The following is a 23,345-nucleotide window of genomic DNA, read 5'->3' as shown; positions in this document are numbered from 1 at the left end:
AACGAGGAGTGCGTCTTCTGGTATGTTTTATTTTGTGGTAAAATATGGTGGAATACAGAAAATCTTAAACAGCAAATGACAATCTGACAAAATTCACACTCTTAATTTATTTTAAAGACACCTAAAGAAGAAAAAAAACATAATTTGACACTGCAAATACAGGACTGTGGCAGCAAATTATTGTATGAATGTCACTCAGTGTGTATCAGAGACACTTTATCCATCATTGTTCTCACTTCCTGCAAAAAAACAAAAAACAACACAATGAGTTTGTATCTTTAGAAACATCAGAAATAATCCAATAAAAAAACAAAAAGCATCAAAGCTGCAGAATGAATGAGTGTGTTTACCTGGGCAGTGTGTCACTGTAAGGATCGCTATGAAAACAGGAGAGAAAAAAAAGAATTTTCTATGTTAAGAAATGATTTGACTCTCAGGGAAAGTGGGTCATGAATTGACCGACGCTCTGATGTGATCTGTGAATAAACGTTCAGCAGAATCAGCAGGCGAGGTCCTTACTGCTGGGCCATGATGAGGGGGATGCTGGGGTTGTCAGACTGCAGCGGCGGAGCCCTGTCACCGGTCCGGCTGTCGAACATGGGCAGCACGGACAGAGGCGGAGAAACGCTGCGGTTTCCAGCCATGTGCCGCAGCTCATCGGTGTTCCCGTGGATGGTGTGGTGGTGGTACAGCTGAATTCTGCAGCACACACATTAACACATGCAGCGTTTTTCTACTTGTCTTTAGTTTATGCTTTTTTTTTTCTTTTTGTTTTTGGACTGTGGAGGTTTCATTGAGTGACTGAAATAGATTTAGATTTCATAAGAATTACGCAGTGGTGGAAAGTAAGTCAGTGCATTTACTCAAGAACTGTGCTTAAAGGTGCAATATGTCAAATTTACAATCAAACAAACAAACAGAGGGCAGCATATCACCAGAGTTGAGTGGGCGGGGCCAGTTGAAGAAACACTGTTTTGCATGTTAATTGGGCCATTCATTTATACTGTGCAAGTAAACCCCGGAAGAAAACTTCTCAGGCATTTTTACCAGCCGAGCAATTACAATTTATCTAATAGTTTCAACCTTTTTCTCATGCATTTGACTTTTTATCTCATTGTTATGACTTTTTAGCTCACAAGTTTTACTTCTCATTTCATAATTCTGACATTTTCACCATTATTTCAACTTTTTATCTCATAATTTCAACATTTTCACTAAAATTTGACTTTTTATCTAATATTTTTTGACTTTTTAACTCATAATTTCACTGTTTTCACCATAATTTTGACTTTTTATCTAATAATTTCTACTATTTTCTCATAATTTTGACTTTATTTCATAATTTTGACTTTTTATTTCATAATTTTAACATTTTCACCATGATTTCAATTTATTATCTCATAATTTCAACTTTTTCTATCATTAATTCTTTTTTTTTTTAATCTCATAATCATGATGTTCCATGCCTTTTCAACATCTATAGTTTTGTGGTGGGTTACTTGTCCTCCTACACTGCTGCTTTTTAGAGGAAAATTATAAACTTTTTACTGCACTACATTTATTTGACAGGTGTAGTTACTTATTTCAGATTCAGATTTTATATTTTAAAAAAACACGATACGCTGGTAAAGTTCACTCAGTGTACTTACTGGTTTGTTCTTGCATCCCTTTTCTCACTATAAAAGAAAAAAGAAAAATGTGTCACGGTTGTGTCACAGTATCAGGATCAATTGAATCTGCTTTTAGTATTTGCTTAAAGGGTCAGTTCACCTGCGTTACAGAAATCTGCATATTCCTTCTTACCCCACCGGAGGTAGGATGGCAAAAAGTTTTATAATATGGTGAACTGACCCTTCATCCCAACAACACTGCTGATCATTTTGTAATTTTGTAGATTCTAATCAGATGCGTACACTCCCTCTCGTCTGCAGAACATGATGTAGGCCAGCAGGAGACAGAGGATGATGGCGAGGATCAGGGGCACAATAACTGTCACGATGTAGTCTGGGAAGAAGTCCCTGCTCGGGGGAGACTTGGGAGGGTTGAATTCGCCTCCAGCCTCCAGGATTCCCGGACCCATCGTGGGAGGAGGCGGAGTCGGCTTCTTTGTCAGGACAGTCTGCAGGGAAAGAGACGGGAAAGTGAATCTTCTGATTCTTTTGGTTTATGAAACATCTCTTTCAGTTTCTGATTTTTCAATAACGTCCATGTAAAGGGGAGGTGGTGGTGGGCTTCAGACAATTATCAAATTTAGTTAGCTAGATATAAAAGTACAGTATGAGGATGTGTCATAACTAATTGTATGCCAATATTAAATAATTTAAATGCTTTGTAGGATCAAAAATTGCATTGCTGTGAATTTTAGGTAAGAAAATCGTAAAAGAAGGGGGTTGATTAGTAAAATGACAAATTATCAACAGATGGAAGATGGAGCAACTTTTCTTTCTTAGATGGCCTCATTTGATGGATTTTTAGGGTCTTGAAAAAGTGAAAATATCTAATATTTCACAAGAAATAAGTCAGAAAAACTAAATGTTACTTTGTGTAGCAGAAATTTCTTTTCCACTTAACAATATTGTGACTTCTCAGACTTATCTTGGTGGTCCCTGACCCCCCCAGGCTCTACACAAACACTGCATCGCTCATTCACATCATCTGTGTGTGTTTTCAGGCCTCACCAGCTCCGTCTTGCACCAGGTGATGCAGTTGCTGGGAATGCTGCAGAAGTTGCATTCTCCGGGGACCTTGACTCTGGCCCCTGTCGAGCACTGGTTCTCATGCTCTGGCGTCAGGACCCTCAGGAGACACTCTGAGAAGGACACCTGCGACCCCACCTTCACATACACACTGACACAATCATCAGACTTTCATAAACACACAGTCAGCGCAGAGCTTAAACGTTACGGTAGGGTTTTCTGTTTACCCTTCATAGTGTCCCGCGAGAGGGAGGGGGACTCTGCCGCCGCGGTCGAGTGCGTTGGTGATGTTAACTATTTCCAAGGCCTCTGTGCCCCACAGCTTCTGTAAATCCTGCTTTATCTCATCCTGAACAGCAGAGGGCAGCACCTTCTCAATCTCCCTCAGCTCGAGGAAGAACTCTGCCTGATGGGGAAGCATGTCCTTTTCATCTGTGAGGGACGGCAGTGATACACATCAGTTCTGTCATTACTGCACTTCCTCATTTAACTCTTTATTCCTTATTTAGATCCTCATTAGCTCACAGAAGGTGGCGGCTAATCTTCCTGGCGTCCACACAAAAACAACAACAACAATGCCTGTGAATAACAATAATAAAAAAGACGGCAAAATTTCAAATCACAGAGTCAAAAAGACAAAAAGATTCATGAGATTCATCAGTTTTTGTTTTAGTGACTTTTTGAAAGAAAATCTGTTTGTGATCTGTCTGATGTTGATGGAGAAGATTTTTCCATGCAGAAGAGCCTCTATAAATAACAGTTCTCATCATAGAATTTGTTCATCATTAGAATTAAGATATAATAAGATAAGATAAGATAAAACTTTATTAATCCCAAAGGAAATTCTTGTGCCAGATTGCTCCATACAGTAACTTAAGAATAACAACAATAGAGCATCTATTATAAATATAAAATATAAAAGAGTGAATGCACAAGAAGACTTTGTGATATAACTTAAACCTCCCTTACCTCCGATGATTTTGATGACGAGTATGTGTCGGGTTGTTTCATAGGTCCGTTTGTTCACAGCATAGATCTGTCAGGGAAAGAACCATCTTAATTATCACTTTTCAAATATTTACACATTCCACCCTCAGATATTATTTCACTTGTGTTTTGAGACGTTTAGTGAATTCAAGGAGGTATTTTTTCTTCTGCTGAAGTTTACTTTGCCTTGTCTATTTCTGTAATAAGTTATCAATTTCCTACATTTCCCAGAATTCCTCAAGTACTCTCGCTGATGTTCGGCTTTCACACAGTAATTTATAGACCATAAAACACTTTTTGACTTAGAAGAAGAAGAAGAATCACGAGAAAACTCTGCCTTTACTGTCATGACGTGGTCATGTTAGATCCTCAGACAAACTCTGACACGTTTGAGGTTTGTTTGAAGAGGTATTTCAAGAGAGCGCCTTTAAGGTTTTTTTCTTCTTCTTCTTCTTCTTCACAGTTTTTTTTTTTTTTTTACCAAAGAACACTCAAACAAACAAACAAACTGAGTCCAGGAAGCACACCTAACATTTTTGAAATTATTAATATATTATTAAATATTACATCTGTGCTGTATTTGTGTGTGTATAAATAATGCCATGATACTCTTTATAACACTGAATTTATCTATAATATTATTGTGAGTGATTATGACAAAGGATTGGGCCCATGTGTCATTTTCCACGTCCTTTTTGTTTGGTTTTAACTTTGGTTTGTGCCAAACAAAAAAAAAAAAAAAAAAAGGGCTGTAGTTTTATAGTCAAGGTAGTTTTAATCTGTGGAACTATTTTTTTGTGCTGGCGTGAAGAATTATTATCCATCCATTATCCATATTCAAATTCATTTTTTATTGTTATTTTCGAGTGCTTGTCTATATTACCTGGGCTATTTTTGCATTAGTTATTGATTTCCTACATTTCCCAGTCGCTCTTTATTCACCTGTGAATGCACTGAGCATGTTTTATTTACAGTGATGTGACTGTATTTATATTGCTTTTCATGCAGGTACAAGCTGATAAAACCAGTTGAAAGTGCTGATGTGGGACATTCACATGGTAATTTATGTCTGTAGACCATAAAACTCTGAATTATTAATATTTGGCTGTATTATATTATACCCATATTTTATTTCTTTCTGTATTTGTGTGGATAAATACTGGGACAAAATGTTTTTTACAACCTTGAAGTGATTTATGATTATATTTTGAGTGATTATGACTAATGATTTATACATTTCTTTTAAAGCCTGTGTATTTTTCATGTAATTTTTTATATTATGGATTTTTATATTTTTTTTATACTTTATACTTTATAGATTTATAAAAATGAAAGGTCAGACTTGTAGCTTGATAGTTTCAGTGTGAGTTGCAGAGATTTGGAGATATCGGCCAGAACTGCTTCCTTTCTATGGCAAAAAAAAGTAAATAAGAAAGTAGTTCCTGCTTGAAACTGCTGAAACTATCTTCAGTAACCAGCTCATGATTTCTGGACAGAGACAACGCTGTTGAGTTTTTCAAGCATATTTTTTGGTGCTTTGAGCAAAACAAGCCTAGTGCCAGTCAGTCCCGTTATATTTGAGAGAAGGCAGAAATCTCTACGACTGATATCTCAAAAACCCTGCAACTCACACCACAACTATCTTGATGCATAAAAAGCACTACAGGGAAGAGGAAAATTGTGCATTTTAATTAAAACAAAGAAAAATTAATGCACAGAAAGCAAAAAAAGACCCAAAATCAACCTGGACTCCAGATGGAAACCACAGAAAGGTGCTATAATTTGTTAATGTAGTGTTTTGAATGCAATTTATAGCTTGAATCTGTGGTTACAGTCAAAATATAACATGTTTTCCAGCCTGAATACATTCTGTTTGATTGAGACGACGGTGCCACTTCAGAAAAAGTCTTCTTCTTCAAAGACACATTTCCTCCTGAATTTTTAATGTCGGTTCAAAGCAAAGACATCGACGTGTCAGATCGCTGTGTATTTTTCAGATTTGTCTCCAGCACAGCTGCACGGGAGTCTTATTTGTGTGAAATGTAAGGATGTATCCAACTAAACAGCAAAATAAGGCCAGAAATGCAGCAGTGTGTGCAGCATGTTAACAAAGGTTCAGGCTTGTTTTGGTGTAAATGATGACATCATACCTCAATTATGCTTCTCCCCTCAGACACCGGCGTGCCGTATAGGAAGCCGTTATCATAAGGGTGCCTTTGGGTGAAGCGCAGCCACTCTGGGAGGTCTGGGAAATTCTGCTGGTTGCACTTAAAAGTCATGGGGTCATCGTACAGGCGCCCAGCTTTATAACCCACAAAAAAATAAAGAAGAAAGTCCTGTAATTTTGTTTAATGATGACAAAAGAGAAGGCTGATAAGATTCAGGCTCTTACCGTAGAGTTTTGACAAAGGTTCAAAGTCATTCTGGAAAGTCTCTCTCAGCAGCTCATATGTAAAAAACTTCCCCACAGGAGCGTTAACTTTGACCTCTGCATTGGCCCCATGAAGCAAACTGACAGCACAAACTGTGAGGAAGTGTAAAAAAAAACAAAACACATGCCAAAAACTTAAACTTGACATTAAAACACGACTACACACAACCCCTGATGTTTCACTCTTAACGGTCACATGACAGCTGGAATCAGGCCCCAGGTTTACATTAAATAACTCACAGCTTTCCAGTGTTCTGTCATGAACAAAAAGTGGAATCACTTCAGGAATAAACTTGCCTGTTAAGAAGAAGACCCCGCTGCTGCAGCCTGCCATCTTGTTTTGGCCTGTGATTGACAGAGCCAAGCGGAGAGGGGCTTGGTCACAGAGAAAGACATGTCAGAGCTATTTTTGCCTCACTCGCCTAAAAACATCCGGCAGGCTGTCTGTGAATGCAGAGTAAATCAAGAGCAGTAGGCTATTATTCCCTCTGGAGATATAAAATCACATAGTTAGATACCTGAAGCGTGCATTTTCCATGCTTAAAGAAACAACTCAACTACAAAACTAAATTATCTCAGGGTTAAAGTTACTTTTTGCTTTGTAGATTTGTTTTTTTTCATACAGAACATGTGATGAACAAATAAAATATGATGCATTACATATTTTAACAGTATATGAAGCAGTTCAAATGACCTCATTTGTACTTTTTAACCATTGAGGTCTAATGCATTACCAGTGATTCAGTCAATGGGGTTTGTTTTTTTCAGTTCTTCAAACTAGATTACTCCCAACTCCTTGTTGTATTGTTGCACGTCCCGATTTTCGCTAGCCAGTCAGCGTTATCGATAGTCACACTATGGTTTTAAAACTAATCTGAAAGTAACTAAGGTAGTTAGTTGGATAAGTAAGGGTGAAAGTACAGACATGAAAAATACTCATAAAAGTACAAGTACCCAAAACATTACTTAATTACAGTAATTTGAGTGGTTGTAATTAGTTACTTCCAGCCCTGCATGTAATGCATCTGAACAGTAATAAGTTAACAGTATAATATCACTGTGTAAGGAGCCATTCTGCCTAAAGTACATATAATTATACTTTTACTTTTTATTTAATTTCCTTTTTCTTTCGTATAATACATGTGCAAGTGTCCTGTGCAACTGACCCCTTCCTAAGTCCCGCCCCTTTTGGAATCTCAACTAGCATAAACTTGCTAATGCTAACCTTTATTTCACTAAAATTTAATCTGGATCCTTTTTAATCAGTTACTTCCCCAATTATTGTTAATGGTTGATAATAGTTGTGCAGTAGGGAGGGTGTGAACTTTGAAATTAGCAATAGCCATCAGTTTCATGCTCTGCTTTGGAACTTTGCTAAATTTCTTTGTCTCTATCAAATAAAAATGAAAGAAAATAAGTCTATGAATCAATGAATACTTCATACACTGAAGGAAAATTTTTACTCTTCTTCTTCTAAGAAAATGATTTAGTTTAAAAAAAAAAAAATCAATTCGCTTTATTATTCAGGCACTGAGTCAAGGACAGCTGCACACCAATAAAACACTTTCAATGGAAAGCTAGCTAGATGGCACTGCTGCCTTTCTGAACAGTGTACATCCTGTCTGACAGCACTACAGTTTTTTTTTTTTTCATGCCGTGGCCTTCTGACTAGACCTTCAGCTGCTCTGAGATAAAGTAGCTGCTATAATAAAAGGGAAAGTGGCTGTTTTAAAATAAGTCTTGTGTTGTTCTTTCCTCCGTGCGGGGCAGCTGCACGAGCGAGTTGGCCTTGTAGATAAATCAGCCCCCGTTAAAATTTAGAAACCGAGACAGCGTGGGCAGGTTCACAAGCAGCCCTCAGCCCAGAAAGGGAAACGCTTTGTCTACCTTCAGTGATAATATTTAATGTATCTATCAGCACAGATGCAGAATGCAGGAAGCAACAATGTGGCTGCAAATAACGGATGTGTTATTGGCCAAGGAGGTTTGACGTGACTGATGTTTGACTGGGTCCTAAAGCCGGTCAGGTTCGCCGACACAAAGCAGCCACGTTGGATTGATATTCCAGAGTACAAAGACTACTGAAGTACTGGCAAATGGTCAACCATTTTATATGAGTTTGTCCCCCCAAATTCTGATAACAGGGTGGATATTTTGTTTTGTATTGTTTTTTTTTTATTTTGCTAAAAATAAATCATACAAAAATTGGAAGAAAATATTGTTTATTTGTAGGCTGTATGACTTGCACCTGTCCTTTACTAAAATAAAACTACTAAATAAATAAATACAACAGTGGTTCCTAACATTTTGTCTTAAATAGGTAGACCTACTCCCACACTATAGAAGCTGCTCATTTTAACCATTTAATACTAGCTAGCTAACCAACTATTTTTAGCATTTACAGCTAACTTATCCTTTAGTTTTACCAATTCAATTAGGCAACCTATTCATTGTTTTAAGCTAATTATTTCAGCCATTAACCCACTACTTTTAGCTTTTTCACCATTTAGCCACTATTTTTGGCTAACTACTTTAACTGTTCATCCATTATTTTAAGCTGTTTTCCCCATTTTCAGTGCTAGCTTATTCAGCTTCACCATTTGTCCATTAGCTACTTCCAGCCTGTTCAATCCTTTAGCCTATCAACTAACTTTAGCTTTTCATCAATTATATTTATTAATAATATTAGTACCTATATTAACCATTAATGTATTTAGATAAAGGTTTCAACTGTTTATCCACTAGTTTCATCTCGCTGACATTACTTCAACTGTTATACATTAATGTTAATGTTAGTCGTGTAATTACATCTGACTCAATATGAGGATTAGGGCTGCAACTAACAATTTATAACAATCTAACTAACAAACTAACAATCAATACACATTATTGATTAATCTGATCATTTTCTTGATTGATTGATTAGTTGCCAGATGTCTTGTTTTGTCCACAACCCAAAGATATGCAGTTTACTGTCATAGAAGACTAATGACACCAAACATAGCCACATTTTATAGGCTGAAATCAGAGACTTAGTTTTTTCTTTAAAAAAATAAATAAAAAACATAGTTAAAACAATTAAATATTTGCCCCTTAATTTAATGCTTGACGGCTAATTGATTAATCAACTAATCGTTGCAACTCTAATGTGCTCTATACATTTTTAATCACATTATAATTTGATTTTTTTCAGATTTGTTGAGCTACTCCACATCGTCCAAGTAACCCTGGCATATGCAAATGTATCACACCCTACAAGTCCTACTCCTGAAGATTTACTGCATGTTAGAAGTGAAATAATATCCATCACTCACTTCAACACATTGTGGTTAGTACACTTCTCTTAGGAATAATTAATGAGGATTGTATGCAGTAAATCAACCACAGAGCAGGCTGCTGAGACACGGCCGGGCGGGCGCTATGACCCAGCGGCAGCCTCCTCCATGCAGCAGCAGTGTGCCGCTGTGAGAGGAGGACCAGAAATCTGCAGCTCACAGAATGAAGAGATCAAAATGATGCTGCCTGTAAAAAGGGATTAAACGTAAGCAATCTGTCGTCAGCTGCGCTAAATCCGCGGCTCATTACTGCTCCACTTCTCTATGCAAACATTTTTTAATGACTAATGCAATTATCTGTGATGGTTCGGTTTGCATTGTTGTAACTGCACGCCAGCTAATGACAGATGCATCGTGCTCACTTTCTCCGTTGCATTGGACGAGAATTGCAGCGGATGCAGGCAGCAGGCCTTTAATGCGATCTGTTGTTTTTGTTTCTCCCCATCTGCCGGTCTAGTCTGAGCGCCACCAAGCGAGGATCGGCTGCTGCTGGTGTGGTCGGTGAGGTGGAGAGGACAGATTCGGGGTTGAGAAAGGAGACATGCCGTCGCTGAGCATCCGTTGCGACGCTTGACTGACCATGATGAAGACCGAATCCACATCCAAGAGCACCGGCTCTGGCTCCACGCTCAGGAGCCCATCCCCGCACAGGAACGCGTACGAGGCGGGGATGCAGGCCCTGAAGCCCGTCAAAGACAATGCTGCCAACGGGGACCTGCAGGAGGGCCCCCGAGGGCGCAGGTACGGCTCCAACGTGCACCGTATCAAGAACATGTTCCAGCAGATGCAGACCACATCCCCGGCCGACGCAGAGGGGGAGGACGTCGCCATGAAATCGGTGCGCCTCTCCCTCCCCAGAGCCGGGAGCCTGAATGAAAACGTGGACCACAGCGCGCTGCTGAAGCTCGGATCCACCGTGTCCGAGCGCGTCAACAAGTTCGACACCAAGCCGGAGAACGGCCACCAGCGGGCCTCCTCACCCAGCTACTCCAAGCTGCAGGAGACCCGCCGCATCTTCGAGCAGCAGCAGCAGCAGGAGAAGCTGGCCACCACCAGGGTCCTGCTGAAGACAGACAAGGCCTCAGGCTTCCAGGAAAGCAGGTTGGACGTGGTGGCGCGCTTTAACGGCAGCACTGAGTCCCTGGACAGCCTGGACACCAGCGAGGCTGTGTCCCCCACGGTCAGCCAGCTCAGTGCCGTGTTTGAACGGGCTGCAGAGCTCCGGAACAACCTCCACCGCCTCTCCTCCACACCACCACTCCCTTCGAGGGGGGTCAGCGCCAAGGTGGGTGTGTTGAACTCCAAAATAATCACTAAGAGGGTTTGTGCCTTTGCAGCAGGCAACAAGGAGGAAGAGTTAAGCAATCAGAACGGCCAGGAGGGGCCTACAAGGGGCCCCAGAGGGAGGGTGGGACCCACATCTGAGAGCATTAATGGGGGCCAAAGTGTTGGTGCTCCAACTACTGAACATTTCAGTGCTGCAGGAGAGAACGAGCAGAGAGGAAAGACTGTTTCAGATGCAGGTGTGGAGGCGAAAGCTGAGGTCAAACCTGAGGAAGCGAGCAGCTCGGCACCACAAGCTGACATCCTCATCTCTGTGGAGAACGGAGAGGCCGCTGCTGAGAAGCAGAGCCGCAGCTCTCCAAGGGGAGGTGAGACGCTCAGGCAGGAGGGGGAGACGGCGAAGGATGCTGAGGAGGAGGAAGAAGACAGGACGCTCAGAGACGACCAGTCGGGACGCGACTCTGTGGATATCAGTACCTACAGCGCGGTCGGGGAAGACTTTGGAGGGAGCCAGGTGGACGAAGAGGAAGATGACGACCGCTATGAGCCCGAGTCCAGCTGTGTGGAGATTACTGGGCTGCCTACGGAGGAGGACCCGCCGCCTTCCAGGAAGATCCGCTTCAGCACAGAGCCCATCAAGGTGAGAAAATATGCAGTGGAACACGTAAAATAATAATAACAGTAGGTAGCAGGGCCGGTTCTAGCTTTTTGGGGACTCCTATGCAAAATGTTGATTGGGGGGCCCCTATTTTGTGAAACTATGATGGTGGGATTCCAAAATCCTCCAAGGAGATCCAGCGTCATGCATTTTCCAAATTAAGTGATTGTTTTTTTTTGGTCTATAAAACAGCCATTCCCAAACTTTAGAGTTCCTCGACTCACTTTGAAATCTAAAAATCTTCTGCTGTCGACCCAAACCGTCACGGCCAGCTGCAGCCCACACTTTGAGAATCACTGCTATAAAAGTTTAGAAATGGTGAAAAAACATTGATCAATTTTTCCCAAAGCCCCGTCCTCAAATGTCTTGTTTTGTCCACAACCCAAAGATATTCAATTCACTGTCATTGATGGGTAAAGAAACCAGAGAATATTCACACACAAGACGCTGAAATCTGAGAATTTTGGCTGTTTTTTTCACAGAAAATTACTCAAACAGATTAATTGACTATCAGAATAGTTGGCGTAGAGTTTCTAGCTGAGGTGAATTTGCAACCTCTGTCCCTGGTAAGGCTTTTGTACTGAAAAAAATCGCAGTCACTGCCACTGAGTTCAGACAATATGTGAAGAATATATATCTGCGTACGTTTGAAAAGAAATCCATCCATAATACTATTCACCAGCTCACTAGAAAACAATAACAGCAGCAGCTAGCTTCCAGCAGTCTCCTAGATGGACTTTAGGCCGTGCCGAGTCAAACCGCGCCGCGCTGATTTGCGTTTCCATTCCCCACTTTTAACACACCGAGCTGTGCCGTGCGCTGAGGTTAAAGTGAGCCCGACCCGCCTCCGAGTGCCGTGACGTCTTGACAGCAGCCAACCCGTGACGAGCAAGCAAGTGTTGAGATATTCAACTTGTGCGTGCATGAGAGCAGAGAGAACAAGGTTTCTAAAAATGTTTGTGTTCAGTTCTTCAGAGGTTCAGAAGTTTTGTTTCTCTCCTGTGTCGCTGTGTGGATCTGCCTATTTATTGTTTCATGTTTGCTCTGAGCCATATAGGAGTCATAATAAGTCATATTAAGTTACTGCTGATGAAAACCCAACGTTTCCTGATTTTGCTGCTTCATAATAAAAGCTTCTAAATAACAAATAATGATAAAATAATGTGTTTATCCAGTGATTTACAGCCGCCTGACTTAAGCTAAGTTTGTCTCCAGTTTAAAAGACACCTTCCAGTGAGCAGCCCTGTTGTAATGGAGATGCAAATCCCTGCTGTGCCAAACCGAGCCAAGCAAAGCCAGCACATGTGTATGGAAAAGCGCTATCGGTGTCCATGTTGATCTCTGGACAGTCCTCAACCTGACTTTGACTAGGAATGGGCAGGGCTCAACAATAAGGATCGCCCAGGGCAAGTAAAATGCCACATCGGGCTTGTAAATCTAGCAACTCGCTTGCCTGATCAGGAAAATGGTAAAAACCAATTAAACACCTCGTTTTTGTGGAGCCTCCAACCTCACACACGGTTAATGAGTCGTTCTCTGGGGAGAAGGAGGGAGCGGGGGATCGTCATACCAGTTTTGATTTGTGAGAATATTTGTTGCTTTGCATCTATGACACTCCGTGTCCTTGTTCAGATTAATTTACTTAAACAAAAATTAAACTTGAGCTGCAGTGATGAGTCAGCTGATCGATAGGGGTGTAACCATACATCTCCCTGGATCGATCACCGCTCTAATTTGACTGATGCAAAGTGAAAGTATCGATCTATATCATCATCTTTAAGATATATCTTTGTTTTGAAATTCCTGTGGCATGTCTGTGTCACAAATATCTCTAAGAGTTCAGTCCTAAACTTTTTTTGAGTTGACATGCATAGAACTTGTTGTTAATTGTTATATTTTAATCAACAGTTTCATCAACACTGGTAGACAGAATGTTTCCTATAAAGCTAACAAATAAAAACAATCTGCATTATGTTCTGTTAGAGTAAAAGTTTTCATATTGGCTGTAACAGTTAATGCTGATATGCAAATAATGGGCATATTAATCAATAAAGAAAATAATCATTAGTTGCAGCCCCAGACTGAACATGACAATTAACTCTATTATTTGATAAAGTAGATTTCTGATCAACTTGACCGGGAAAAAATAGTTGAACTCTGATGTGATACTTAAAGATTGATCTGCTGCTGAACTGAAATCATCACATTACACCGTCAGGGTTGGGAGGATTATTTTAAAAATGTATTTTGATAGTTTCTAATTACCTGTTAAAAATATAGTTAGTAATGTAATCCAAGTACTAATGTAATGTAACTGATTACTTCCTACTACTTTTGGATTGCCTCATTATAAAATATGGTGAAATTGTTTAGCTTAATATAAGTTTTTAGAGCTGCAACTATTATTTTCCTTACTGATTAATTGATTAATTTATCCTGTCACAATCTTGCCTTCCTGTAACAATTATTTTCATTGTCGATCAGTCTATCAATCATTTTCTCCATTCATTAATTAGTTATTTCGTCCAAAACATGTCAGAAAATGGTGAAAAATATTGATCAGAGTTTCCCCACAGTCCAAGATGACGTCCTCAAATGTCTTGTTTTGTTCACAACTCAAAAACAGTTGGTTTACTGTCAGAGAGGAGCAAAGAAACTAAAAAATATTCACATTTAAGAAGCCAACATCTGAGAGTTTTCACTGGTTTCAAATAAAAAATGACTGATCGACTATTAAAATAGATGCGGATTAACTCAATAGTCGATTTGCGTTAGTCGTGTTTTATGTTTGTTCTTAGGTTTATTAGTTTGTCCAGCTGTTCCTTCCTTTGTTGTGTGCAATTTATTGATTCATTGATTGATTTAAAGACAAAAAAAAAAATCATTAAACTTCCACCCAGTGACGCATTTTTTTCACTAGAAGCCATGATAATGAATTGGCATGCATGGTAGTATATTGTTATTTATTTTAAAAATTGCAATCTTACTAATAATCCCCATTTTTACTAAATTGATCTGTAACTGTAATGGAATACAGTCACCTTTTATTTGTATCCAGATCATGTAATCCCATTACATGTAATCCATTATTCCTCAAACCTGTACATTGTTTTGGGGCCCTATGCAACTGCAAAGTCTGCATATAGCAAGAAGAAGCACCTAGCAAGAGCATGGAGACGTTATCTCTTAAACTATCCCTCAGAGCTTTGTGTAATTAGTCTGAGGTGCTGATTTCTGATTTATGTCCATATTCTGTTATGTGTTTGAGTTTTTTTCCTCCTGTGTGTTGAGAGGCTTGTTAAACTTGACCTTAAAGCTCATCAGCCGTGGTTCAGTCATCTCCAGCGCCGCGGTCAGCTGTTTTAATGAACTCACTCAGCCTCTGCCGGTGTCAGAATGATGCTGACATTTTGATTTCACCCTGACTCAACACGGGGCTTTGCACACCACTAACGCTAACACCCTCCCTCCATGCACGTAGCCAGTTGTTAATGGATGATCCTGCATTCCTACTGTGCAGCTGACATGGGCCCCAAAAGAGCTGCGATGTAGATGCTTATCTGTAATGCAGTGGGAGCCGCTGCTTCTGTAAATAATTGCTGGGGGAGGAGGAACAGAGAGGACTGGATAATTAGTCCCGTTTTTTTTAGAGGAGTGGATGCTCTGCCAGGCCAGGGGACAGTGTATGGGGAGCTGGAGTGTTTTTTTTAATGTGTGTGTGTGAGAAAGAAAGAGGGAGGAAGTGAGAAAAGAGACTGTGATCTCCTCTTGGACCAGCGAGATGAAAGAAGACTACAGACGTGGAGGAGGAGGAGGAGGAGGCAGAGTTGATTTAAAGTGTCTCTCTCTGTCTGGGGGTGGTGTAATGATCTGGAGAAGAGCATCGGATCCTCTCCGGCGCGGCCTCGCTGCTCGGCTCTGCCTCGAGGTCTGAGGCGTACGCAGACAGAGGCGGCAGAAGCGGGGCCCTGACACTGTACATCACACGCAGGCCCCCACGCAGAAAGCCATTTCAGTGACTAAGGGCTCCTGTCCCGTATCATGACCAGTCAAGTCGAAAGTTGCTGTTGTTCTTCTCTCATGGCTGCACATCGGCCTGTAGTCTCTAGTCACTGGAGCTTGATATTATAATATTTGAGAGTTTAAAAACAAATCAGATGTGACAAACAGGCTCTTCTTTTTTTTTTTTTAACACGTAAACACCCTCATATTTGGCTATAAAAGAGTGGCGACAAAGCTGAGGCAAGATATTTTGATGAATATGATTATTTGCTTCTTTGCCAAGAGTTGGAAGAGATGATTTACATCACATTCCTGTCTTTATGGTAAATATGCAGCCAACACATTTGGTTATCTTAGCTCAGCTTAGTGCAAAGACAGGAATCAGGCCAAGAAAGTCTTCTACCAGCTCCTCGAAATGTTCTTAACAGTATTTTCTAAATCTTTTTAAAATATTCCTTTAATGTCTAACTAGCTTAATTAAGATGAGAGTGAGGGATAAATCACATATTTTCAACACTTGGTTTCAAAAGAATTTAAAATCAGTTGCTATTAAGTTAATGTTTAATTGATTAAAGGTCCAGTCTGTAGATTAATGGAGGTTTATTAGCATCAATGGCCAAAATGGAATCTAATAATCAGTATGTTTTTATAATGACCTGAAATAAGAATCATTGTGTTTTCATGATCTTAGAATGAGCTGTTTATACCTACAGAGGGTGTGAGTCTTCTTCCATGGAGGCCGCCATGCTTTGCGTATTTTGCAGGTCTTTTTTTCCTGGTTTTCCTCTACAAGGCTTGGAAAGGCAGGGTGAGGCGAGTGATTTTCATTCGGTTGCAATTTAGAATCTCACTGCTAGATGCCACTAAATCCTTCACACTGGTCCTTCAAAAGAATAGTTTAACATGTTGGTGAATATGCAAATTTATAACCAACAGCTGGTTAGCTCAGCTTAGCACAAAGACTGGAAAAAAGGGGTAAACAGACCAAAGTAAAGAAAATCTGCCCACCAGCACCTCAAAAGTTCTAAGTGTATTTCCTAAAATGTTGTTGTACTATTCCTTTAATATCTAACCAGCTTAATAAGATGTGTCAATAAAGTTGATCTTTTCTGTCGTTTATTGGATGTTATTAAAGGTCCAGTGTGTAAGATTTACAGGGGCTTATCATCAGAATTTTTTGAAATGGAGATTTTCTTTATAAATTAGTTTTCATCTGTGTATAATCACCTGAAAATAAGAATCTGTGTGTTTTTGTTACGTTAGAATGAGCTGTTTATATCTGCAGAGGGTGCGACTCCTCTTTTAAGGAGGCTACCATATTGCACTGCCATGTTTCTACTGTTGCCCTGAACGGACAAACCAAACAAAGGCTCTAAGAGAGGGCCTTTCCTGTTTTTCACGGCCACCATTGGTTCTCCTACACACTTGGAAGGGGAGAGTGACACAAGGTTTTGCAAAATGAAGCTTTCAAATAAGTGCCTCAAAATCCTACATGCTGCTCCTTTAAGTTATTATTGAATTAATACGGATTTTATTATTGTTGAGTTCTGATTGGTGCACGGCGATATTTGATATTACATTTATCGAGCAGGGCCACCTCAATCCAGAGAGAATCTAACTTTGGCAGATAATGTTGTGGTTATGTTGGTTCTTCATAGCGGTAATCAGATTGAGAATAAATAAATATTGTGTTTTAGGACCTTTAAGAGTGAATATGGAATTTTAAATACTAAAATTGAAGGTAACCTGTGGATTTTTGACCAAGAGTGGTGCTGCAGAACAATGTTTTGATCAGCAGATACCCGTTTTGTTTTGTATCTCCTGTCCCACTGGCACAGTCACAGGCTCATAGGTGCTGCAGTATTCATTACTGCAAACAGCTGAGAGTCATTTGTTGGTAGTAATGCCAAGAAACATAGCAATTTGCCAGCTGAAGGGCAGAGAAGAAGATTACTAGACGATCTAAATGTGAGCGTAAACAATGCACATTACAAAATATTTTAAAAAAGGAGCTTTGCGAATGTTTTTATAAGGAAGAAAAGGCATTCGATATGTTTGCCAGGTCTCAAGGATACACAGTCTATGTTTTGGGAAGAAAAACCCACTGAAAACAGGGTCGTTTTTACATAATACCTCCGAATCATGTCCTCAAATGAAAACAAATAGTGTTAATCAATTAATACACAAATACTGACCCGGTCGTGGCAGAATGCTGCCCAACCTCGACCAAGTTCTGCTCAAGATTTCTGCTTTTGCCTAGAGCTTGTTCATTTGGTCTAGTCCTGTTCTATATGATGACTTCTGTTATGACTTGGCGCTATATATAAATAGAACTGACTTGAAATAAATTGACTCGACTGTGGTAAGCCAGCACTGGGCTCTAATATCCACAGTCTCCAAATGGAATAGAACTGTCTCCGCCATGTTGAAAATCCCATGAATCCCATATAAATTATGCCTGAGCTTAGTATATATCCATCATGCAATTGTAACGCAGGAAGAAAACGACAAAAGCGGACTTCTATCGCATTATTTAATCCCCCCGAGATCAAAGATGGCTAGCAGCAGGAGGAAGCATTATGTGTGGTTTGATAAAGAAGTCATAACTCATCGGCTTTTGGGGAAAAAAAAAAAGCAGAATTTGGTTGTGACCCTGCAGCCGTCATCGCAGAATAACCTCCTGCTGAGGCCTTTCACACTGTATCAGTGTGGCCTTTGTTATGGAGATTGATGCAGGGGTGGATGAGAGTAAAGTGTGTGTGGGGGGGTGGCGAGGTCAAATGGGAGGGGCGTTATTATGCGGCTCAAATGTCATGCGACTGTATAACTGCCGGCTCTTAAGTCACAGTGTCAGTCGGTCTCCCCTCCAAACAGGAAGTGCCCATTTTTAGTGCATATTTCCCCGCCTCCGTGCAGCAATTATTCAGCTCATGGCCACAATTAAGTCTTGTTGTGGTGATGGCGGTTGGACGTCTGGGCGCGTGTCTTTCTTTGTCCCCGTTTCACACTGTCTGTCTGTCTCTCTATCTGTCTGTCTGTCTCTCTGTCTGTCTGTCTTCTCAAACTGGCAAAAAATAGCAGTTGTGCTTCGGGTAGAGTTCACACTAGACCCTTTGTTTGCTCCTCCTCTCGCTCCTTCTTCTCTCCCTTTCGCTCTTTGTCACCAGTCTCCTACTGTTAGTAAAAATAGCAGCATTGTTATCGTCACAGACTTGCCTCGCTTTTTCAGGGCCGCCCGCCTCCTTGTCGAACACAGGAAGCTGCCTCTCATGTCTTATTTATTTGTTTAGCCTGTGTTTGTTTTGGCTTCGGTCTGTAACGCTGGGTATCAATACTGTGCTGTTGTGATTTTTAATTATTTATCCTTTTGTTGGAGGGAAAGATTAAAAAAAAAAGAAAAAAGAAAGTAAGATCCCGTCCACTGGATTTGTGCAGAGCTCCCTCCAGAAATAATCAGATTTATTTTTCATGCACCAGAATCACCTTCATCACCTGGCTTACTCTTACACTTTTAATCCCCCCCCATCATCACTACACACACACACACACACACACACACACACACACACACACACACACACACACACACACACACACACACACACACTTTCTCATGGGTCTCTGCTGCCTACGCGACTCTGAACAACAGTCCTGCCAGGCTGCTCAAAGAACACCTATGATTTTCTTTTGCACTGTATCATTAACACAAACAATGACTATTCTTATATTGTAATAAACCGAGGCTGCTGAATTTTGACAAACATGGAAAGAAGGAATTGCATTTTTTTAAAGGGACAGTTCACCCCTCAAAGTGCTCAAATTTACATCTAGTGCCATTTTATCCCTTTAACCCTTAAGATTCCAGTAGAATTCAAGAATATTCCTGCAGAGAATCATCACTTGAAAACACAGCTATGTAATGAGAACAAACGGCAGTAATGTGGCAGTAGTGTTCTTCCAACTTACATGAAAAAATGTGGAAAATACCGACTGACTCTGTTGCACTTTCACCCAGAAACCAGCCTTCCATCTCCGGCAGCGAGAGCCGAGCAAGTCCTGCTGTTCGCCGATGGTGATTATTTGACGGGATTTTGTCTTTGTTGTGTTGTAGGCAGCGGTTTTGGCAACTTGCATGAGAAAATTTACTGAATTTACATATGAAAATGTTACGACCCGGTCAGTCATCCTCACTGAGTCTTCATCACACCCTTTTGTTACTTCCCACCTCTGATTAAATGACAGTGGGTGAAAAAGTACAGAAAATCTGTACTCAAGTACAAGCGCTGTTACATCATTAAAATACTTCTCAATTACAAGTAAAAGTACAGGTGTTAGAAAAATACTAAAGTAAAATTAGAAAGTATTCTTCTGAGAAACTACTCAGAGTATTAGTTACTTTTTAACAGTTGACCCCATGGATGGACGGATCAAACAAACACAGGACTTTCACCAGGAGACCGAAGTTCTCGTCCTGTGTGAAGCTAAACGTGAATAAAAGTTAAAAGGGACATAACGTTGCACGAGTCATGTTGTGAGCCGCTTCAGTGATGTAACGTAGTTACTGTAACCCCAAATATGGTATGGGGGCGGAGACTAATTGTCAGTATAAACGTGTTACAAAACCCGTCCCTGCTGCGGTATTTTGGGGAGCTTTTTGTCCGTATGCGTTGGTTTTCATCAGTCTGTTTGTGATCAGAGAGCCTTATTGGCTACAAAAATTCAGCTGAAAGGTTTGGATATTAATTCAAATTGTACTCAGGACTCAATTACGATTTTAAAAGTAACTAAGTAGATTATATTGTATAATGCATACTTAAGTACAAGTTAAAGTATGCACTGTAAAATATACTTATAAAAGTAGAAGTTCCCCCAAAAACTACTTAATTACAGTACTTTGAGTATTTGTAATTAGTTACTTCTACCCCTGCATCATTTTTACAATGAATAATCAGAAGCCTCAGCCTCACCACTTTATGATAAGATGATTAATTGTAGATCTTTTATTTCATTCTTGTAAGACTTTTTTGTCACATGAAGTTTCATAACTCTAAAATAATGTGTCGAAGAAACTTGCTGACCTTTGAAAATGACAACAAACGGACTCCACATGTCTGATGTGACTTTCGCTTTCTAACTTCCTGATTGGAGGCAAACTAAAAGGAACACTATTTAATGATCCCAGTGTCATGTAGTGGATTTTTTTCAGCATAACATACCATGTATTTACTGTAATAAATCATAAAATAACCATGATATGTTATCAGTAAAATGCTTCTGTCAACAGCGCTACAGCCGTGGTGTCACCCTTTTACATTTCTGTTCTGTCTGGAATAACTGTTCTTGTTTGCCCGTTTCATGTTAATTAGAGTTCAAATTAACTTTGAATGTTTGCAGAATGAGAAAGTGTCTGTTTATAAGTCATAAGAAATCATTAATCTTTAGTCATTATCACTTTTAGAAGGAGTAGAGTTAAATTGAGAAAGTGTGTTTCAGAGCAGTGACCTTTTTGTTTCCAGGATCATGGATTTAACTTACATCAACAATTAGAAAGTTATTTCACCCTTATTAGACTTTTTTTGTTGTATCAAGTTACATAGTTCTGTCCAGTCAGACATATGAAACGATAACATGTCGTAAAATATGCTTACTTCTGTTTTTCCACACGTCTGCTGTGACCTTTTTCTTTCTAACTTCCTGATTTGAGGAAAAGGCTTTAAGTGCTATTTACACTGTCGTCCAGTGGCTTTTTTTTTTAGTGTAACATAACTAAACTGAGTTGTAGAGATGGCTCAATCAGCTTGAGTTAAGCACAACACGTTTTTCAATAAGATAGTGATTCAAAATGTGCCATATGAAACTGCTGAGCAGAACATTAAAGGCAGACAAAATAATCTAGATGGATAAATAGCACCACAGGTAAGAGGGCATGTATGTGTTATTAATTTTGGGGTGAACTGTCCCTTTAAGAAGCAGCCATAAAAGATGTACAGTGCCCAAAATGCAACCTTTGGTGGTTTGTGGCCACCGCACAGGTCAGCCAATGAGGGATAGCCCTGCAGCGAGAGGTAATACATCAACATATGTCAAGGTATCCTCAAACTGTCTATTACTGCGACTCTGCAGTATTTCATACGGTGCATTACTCACAGCCAGGAGGGGTGGGAGACCAGACAGATTATCAGCAAGGTCACTCTGCCCCACTTCTTAGTCCTGCAGTAGTGGCGGCAGCGGCGGCGGCGGCGGCGGTGGGTTGTAAGCTTTTACGTGATGATGTGCCCACTCTCGCTCAGGTTGCTGCGACAAGCTGTGTTATGCAATGTCTCGCTCATGATGTCTGAGTGCTGTTTTGTTCTGTCCAACCTGCCATCATCCTGTCAAAAAAAAAAAAAACAACAGATGCTGGAGGCTGCACCTGTACTGCGGTGAAGATCCAGACTGTTACTTATTTGATCCCCAAAGGAGAAATGAAAGATAAGGCTGATGTTACACAATGTTTTTTATTATTGTCAGCAGCTCCAATTAATCAAATGAAAGGACCAAAGCCAAGAATGTGTTAGACTGACTCTTAAGACGTCTTTACCCTGTCTGTGGCTCTCAGTCCAGTCCCCATTTTTCCTGCTGAAGCTGTAAATCTTCATCAGTAGCGACAAGAAAATTCCTCAATAAAACAGATTAAATGCAAACTGCCATGAAAGCACATAAGAAGTACGCCCTGTCTCCTAAACAGCCATACATCATATCCATTGATAATGGAGTGCGCTATAAGTGACACAAAGAGCCAATCACTGCACAGATGTGTTGCTCAGTTGCACCATCAACATGTGACATAACAACAGAAATGGTGTATAGTGAAATAACAAATGCAGATGGTAAGAAAATTGTTAATAAAAACAGGCAGGTTAGCTCACCAGTATGGCAAAAAATAAGTCTGTTAAGTCTTTTACATGTCTACATTGATAAATAAAGTGGATACATTCATTAAAAATTATTTTTCAGCTATATTAATCAGCTTTTGTTTCATTGTTAAAAAAAAGTCTAAATAATTTCGTGACGCCGCGGGGTACTGTAGTTTGTGGCAAACATCACTCAAACGTAAATAAGTTTAAGTATTAAGTTGAGTAAATTGTGCATTAGTTTAGGACTATTTCCAGTTAATTAATACATATTTTGTGCCCAGGATAAACTTCAGTGTCCGTGTTCATTGCAACGGTGAGGTTCATTTATGTGTTTTTAATAATTTTGGATTTTGGACAACAAGAGAAAGACAAAGACATTAAATCAGATGCTAACACTATCACTGATCTCGCATATTGCACATGCAAAAGAAAATTGAATAAGGAATTAAAATCGTAATTCCCTCTTTGCACATGAATGTGATTATGCTTATGTGCAAAGCAACAGTACAATAAACCGTTTTAGAAAGGCAGCGTGTTAGACTTGGTTTGGTCAGAGATGTGGAATATTAAATCACTGTCTTTGCTCACTACACATTAGCCTTTCCTACCCTCAGGTGTGCATAAACTACAGGCTGAATGAATTTATTTTTAAACATGTCAGATTATTGCTTATTTTATTGGTGTCGGCCACGAGCAGCAAGTAATAATTGGTTGTTGAGCAGAAAGAAATCCATATTGTGCATGCCTAGTATGTTGTATATTAATATAAATTCTTAAGAATAGTATGTCTTGTACTTAGTTGGAATAATACACACAGTCATATATGTAATATATAAAATGTATAAACCACATGCTGTGCTGTTCAGTCATCTGTCGCTGACCTTATTCTCATGCTGCCGTCTCTCCCGGGGGTCAGTGGTCAGCGCTAAGCCTTAACATGACTGCTGACCAAAGACTGGCCTGCCAAAATAGATAGGCTCTGGTGCCATGCAACCGTTACTATGACGAACTCACAACATCCATCCATTTTATTGGGTGGGGGAGAGCGGTGGGCGA

The 23,345-nt window shown here is 39.9% G+C and overlaps 2 protein-coding genes across 4 annotated transcripts in view; one reads left to right on the top strand and one right to left on the bottom strand.

The window, feature by feature from the left end:
• Positions 1–9: 9 nt before the first annotated feature.
• sgca (sarcoglycan, alpha) lies at positions 10–6,569 on the bottom strand. Of its 2 annotated transcripts, XM_084741714.1 has the most exons (11): positions 6,412–6,569; positions 6,076–6,207; positions 5,834–5,985; positions 3,666–3,732; positions 2,924–3,128; positions 2,679–2,847; positions 1,914–2,119; positions 1,650–1,676; positions 520–699; positions 351–377; positions 10–239 (listed from the first exon to the last, which is right to left on the bottom strand). In XM_084741714.1, the coding sequence occupies exons 1-11, from the start codon at positions 6,446–6,448 to the stop codon at positions 233–235; spliced, it is 1,209 nt and encodes a 402-aa protein (XP_084597840.1). In that variant the 5' UTR covers positions 6,449–6,569; the 3' UTR covers positions 10–232. The 2 variants fall into 2 exon arrangements, with proteins under 2 accessions (XP_084597840.1, XP_084597841.1); XM_084741715.1 differs by lacking the exon at positions 10–239 and having other exon boundaries at positions 347–377; positions 6,412–6,558.
• A 2,974-nt stretch (positions 6,570–9,543) lies between these two features.
• The window catches only part of LOC146312274 (neurabin-2-like), a 39,233-nt gene continuing 25,431 nt past the window's right edge, over positions 9,544–23,345 (top strand). The window contains exons 1-2 of one of the 2 annotated variants that reach the window (XM_084741713.1): positions 9,544–9,655; positions 9,907–11,373. In XM_084741713.1, coding sequence (XP_084597839.1) covers positions 10,030–11,373 — 1,344 coding nt within the window. In that variant the 5' untranslated portion in view covers positions 9,544–9,655; positions 9,907–10,029. Of the gene's footprint in view, positions 11,374–23,345 lie in introns of both variants that reach the window. The other variant, XM_084741712.1, reaches the window with a different exon arrangement.

Source organism: Lutjanus erythropterus, chromosome 17 (genome assembly GCF_056507025.1).
Source record: "Lutjanus erythropterus isolate fLutEry1 chromosome 17, fLutEry1.hap2, whole genome shotgun sequence".
Lineage (NCBI taxonomy): Eukaryota > Metazoa > Chordata > Actinopteri > Lutjaniformes > Lutjanidae > Lutjanus > Lutjanus erythropterus.
This window is presented reverse-complemented; position numbering and strand designations above follow the sequence as displayed.

What these genes read in the sequence shown, in the direction of transcription:
- sgca (XM_084741714.1), bottom strand. Translation starts at nt 6,448, where the DNA reads ATGGCAGGCTGCAGCAGCGGGGTCTTCTTCTTAACAG. An exon ending in CTCGCGGGACACTATGAAGG is followed by an intron (nt 2,848 to 2,923) that starts GTAAACAGAAAA and finishes TGATTGTGTCAG; the next exon opens with TGTGTATGTGAAGGTGGGGT. An exon ending in TTCTGCAGACGAGAGGGAGT is followed by an intron (nt 1,677 to 1,913) that starts GTACGCATCTGA and finishes TTTCTTTTATAG; the next exon opens with TGAGAAAAGGGATGCAAGAA.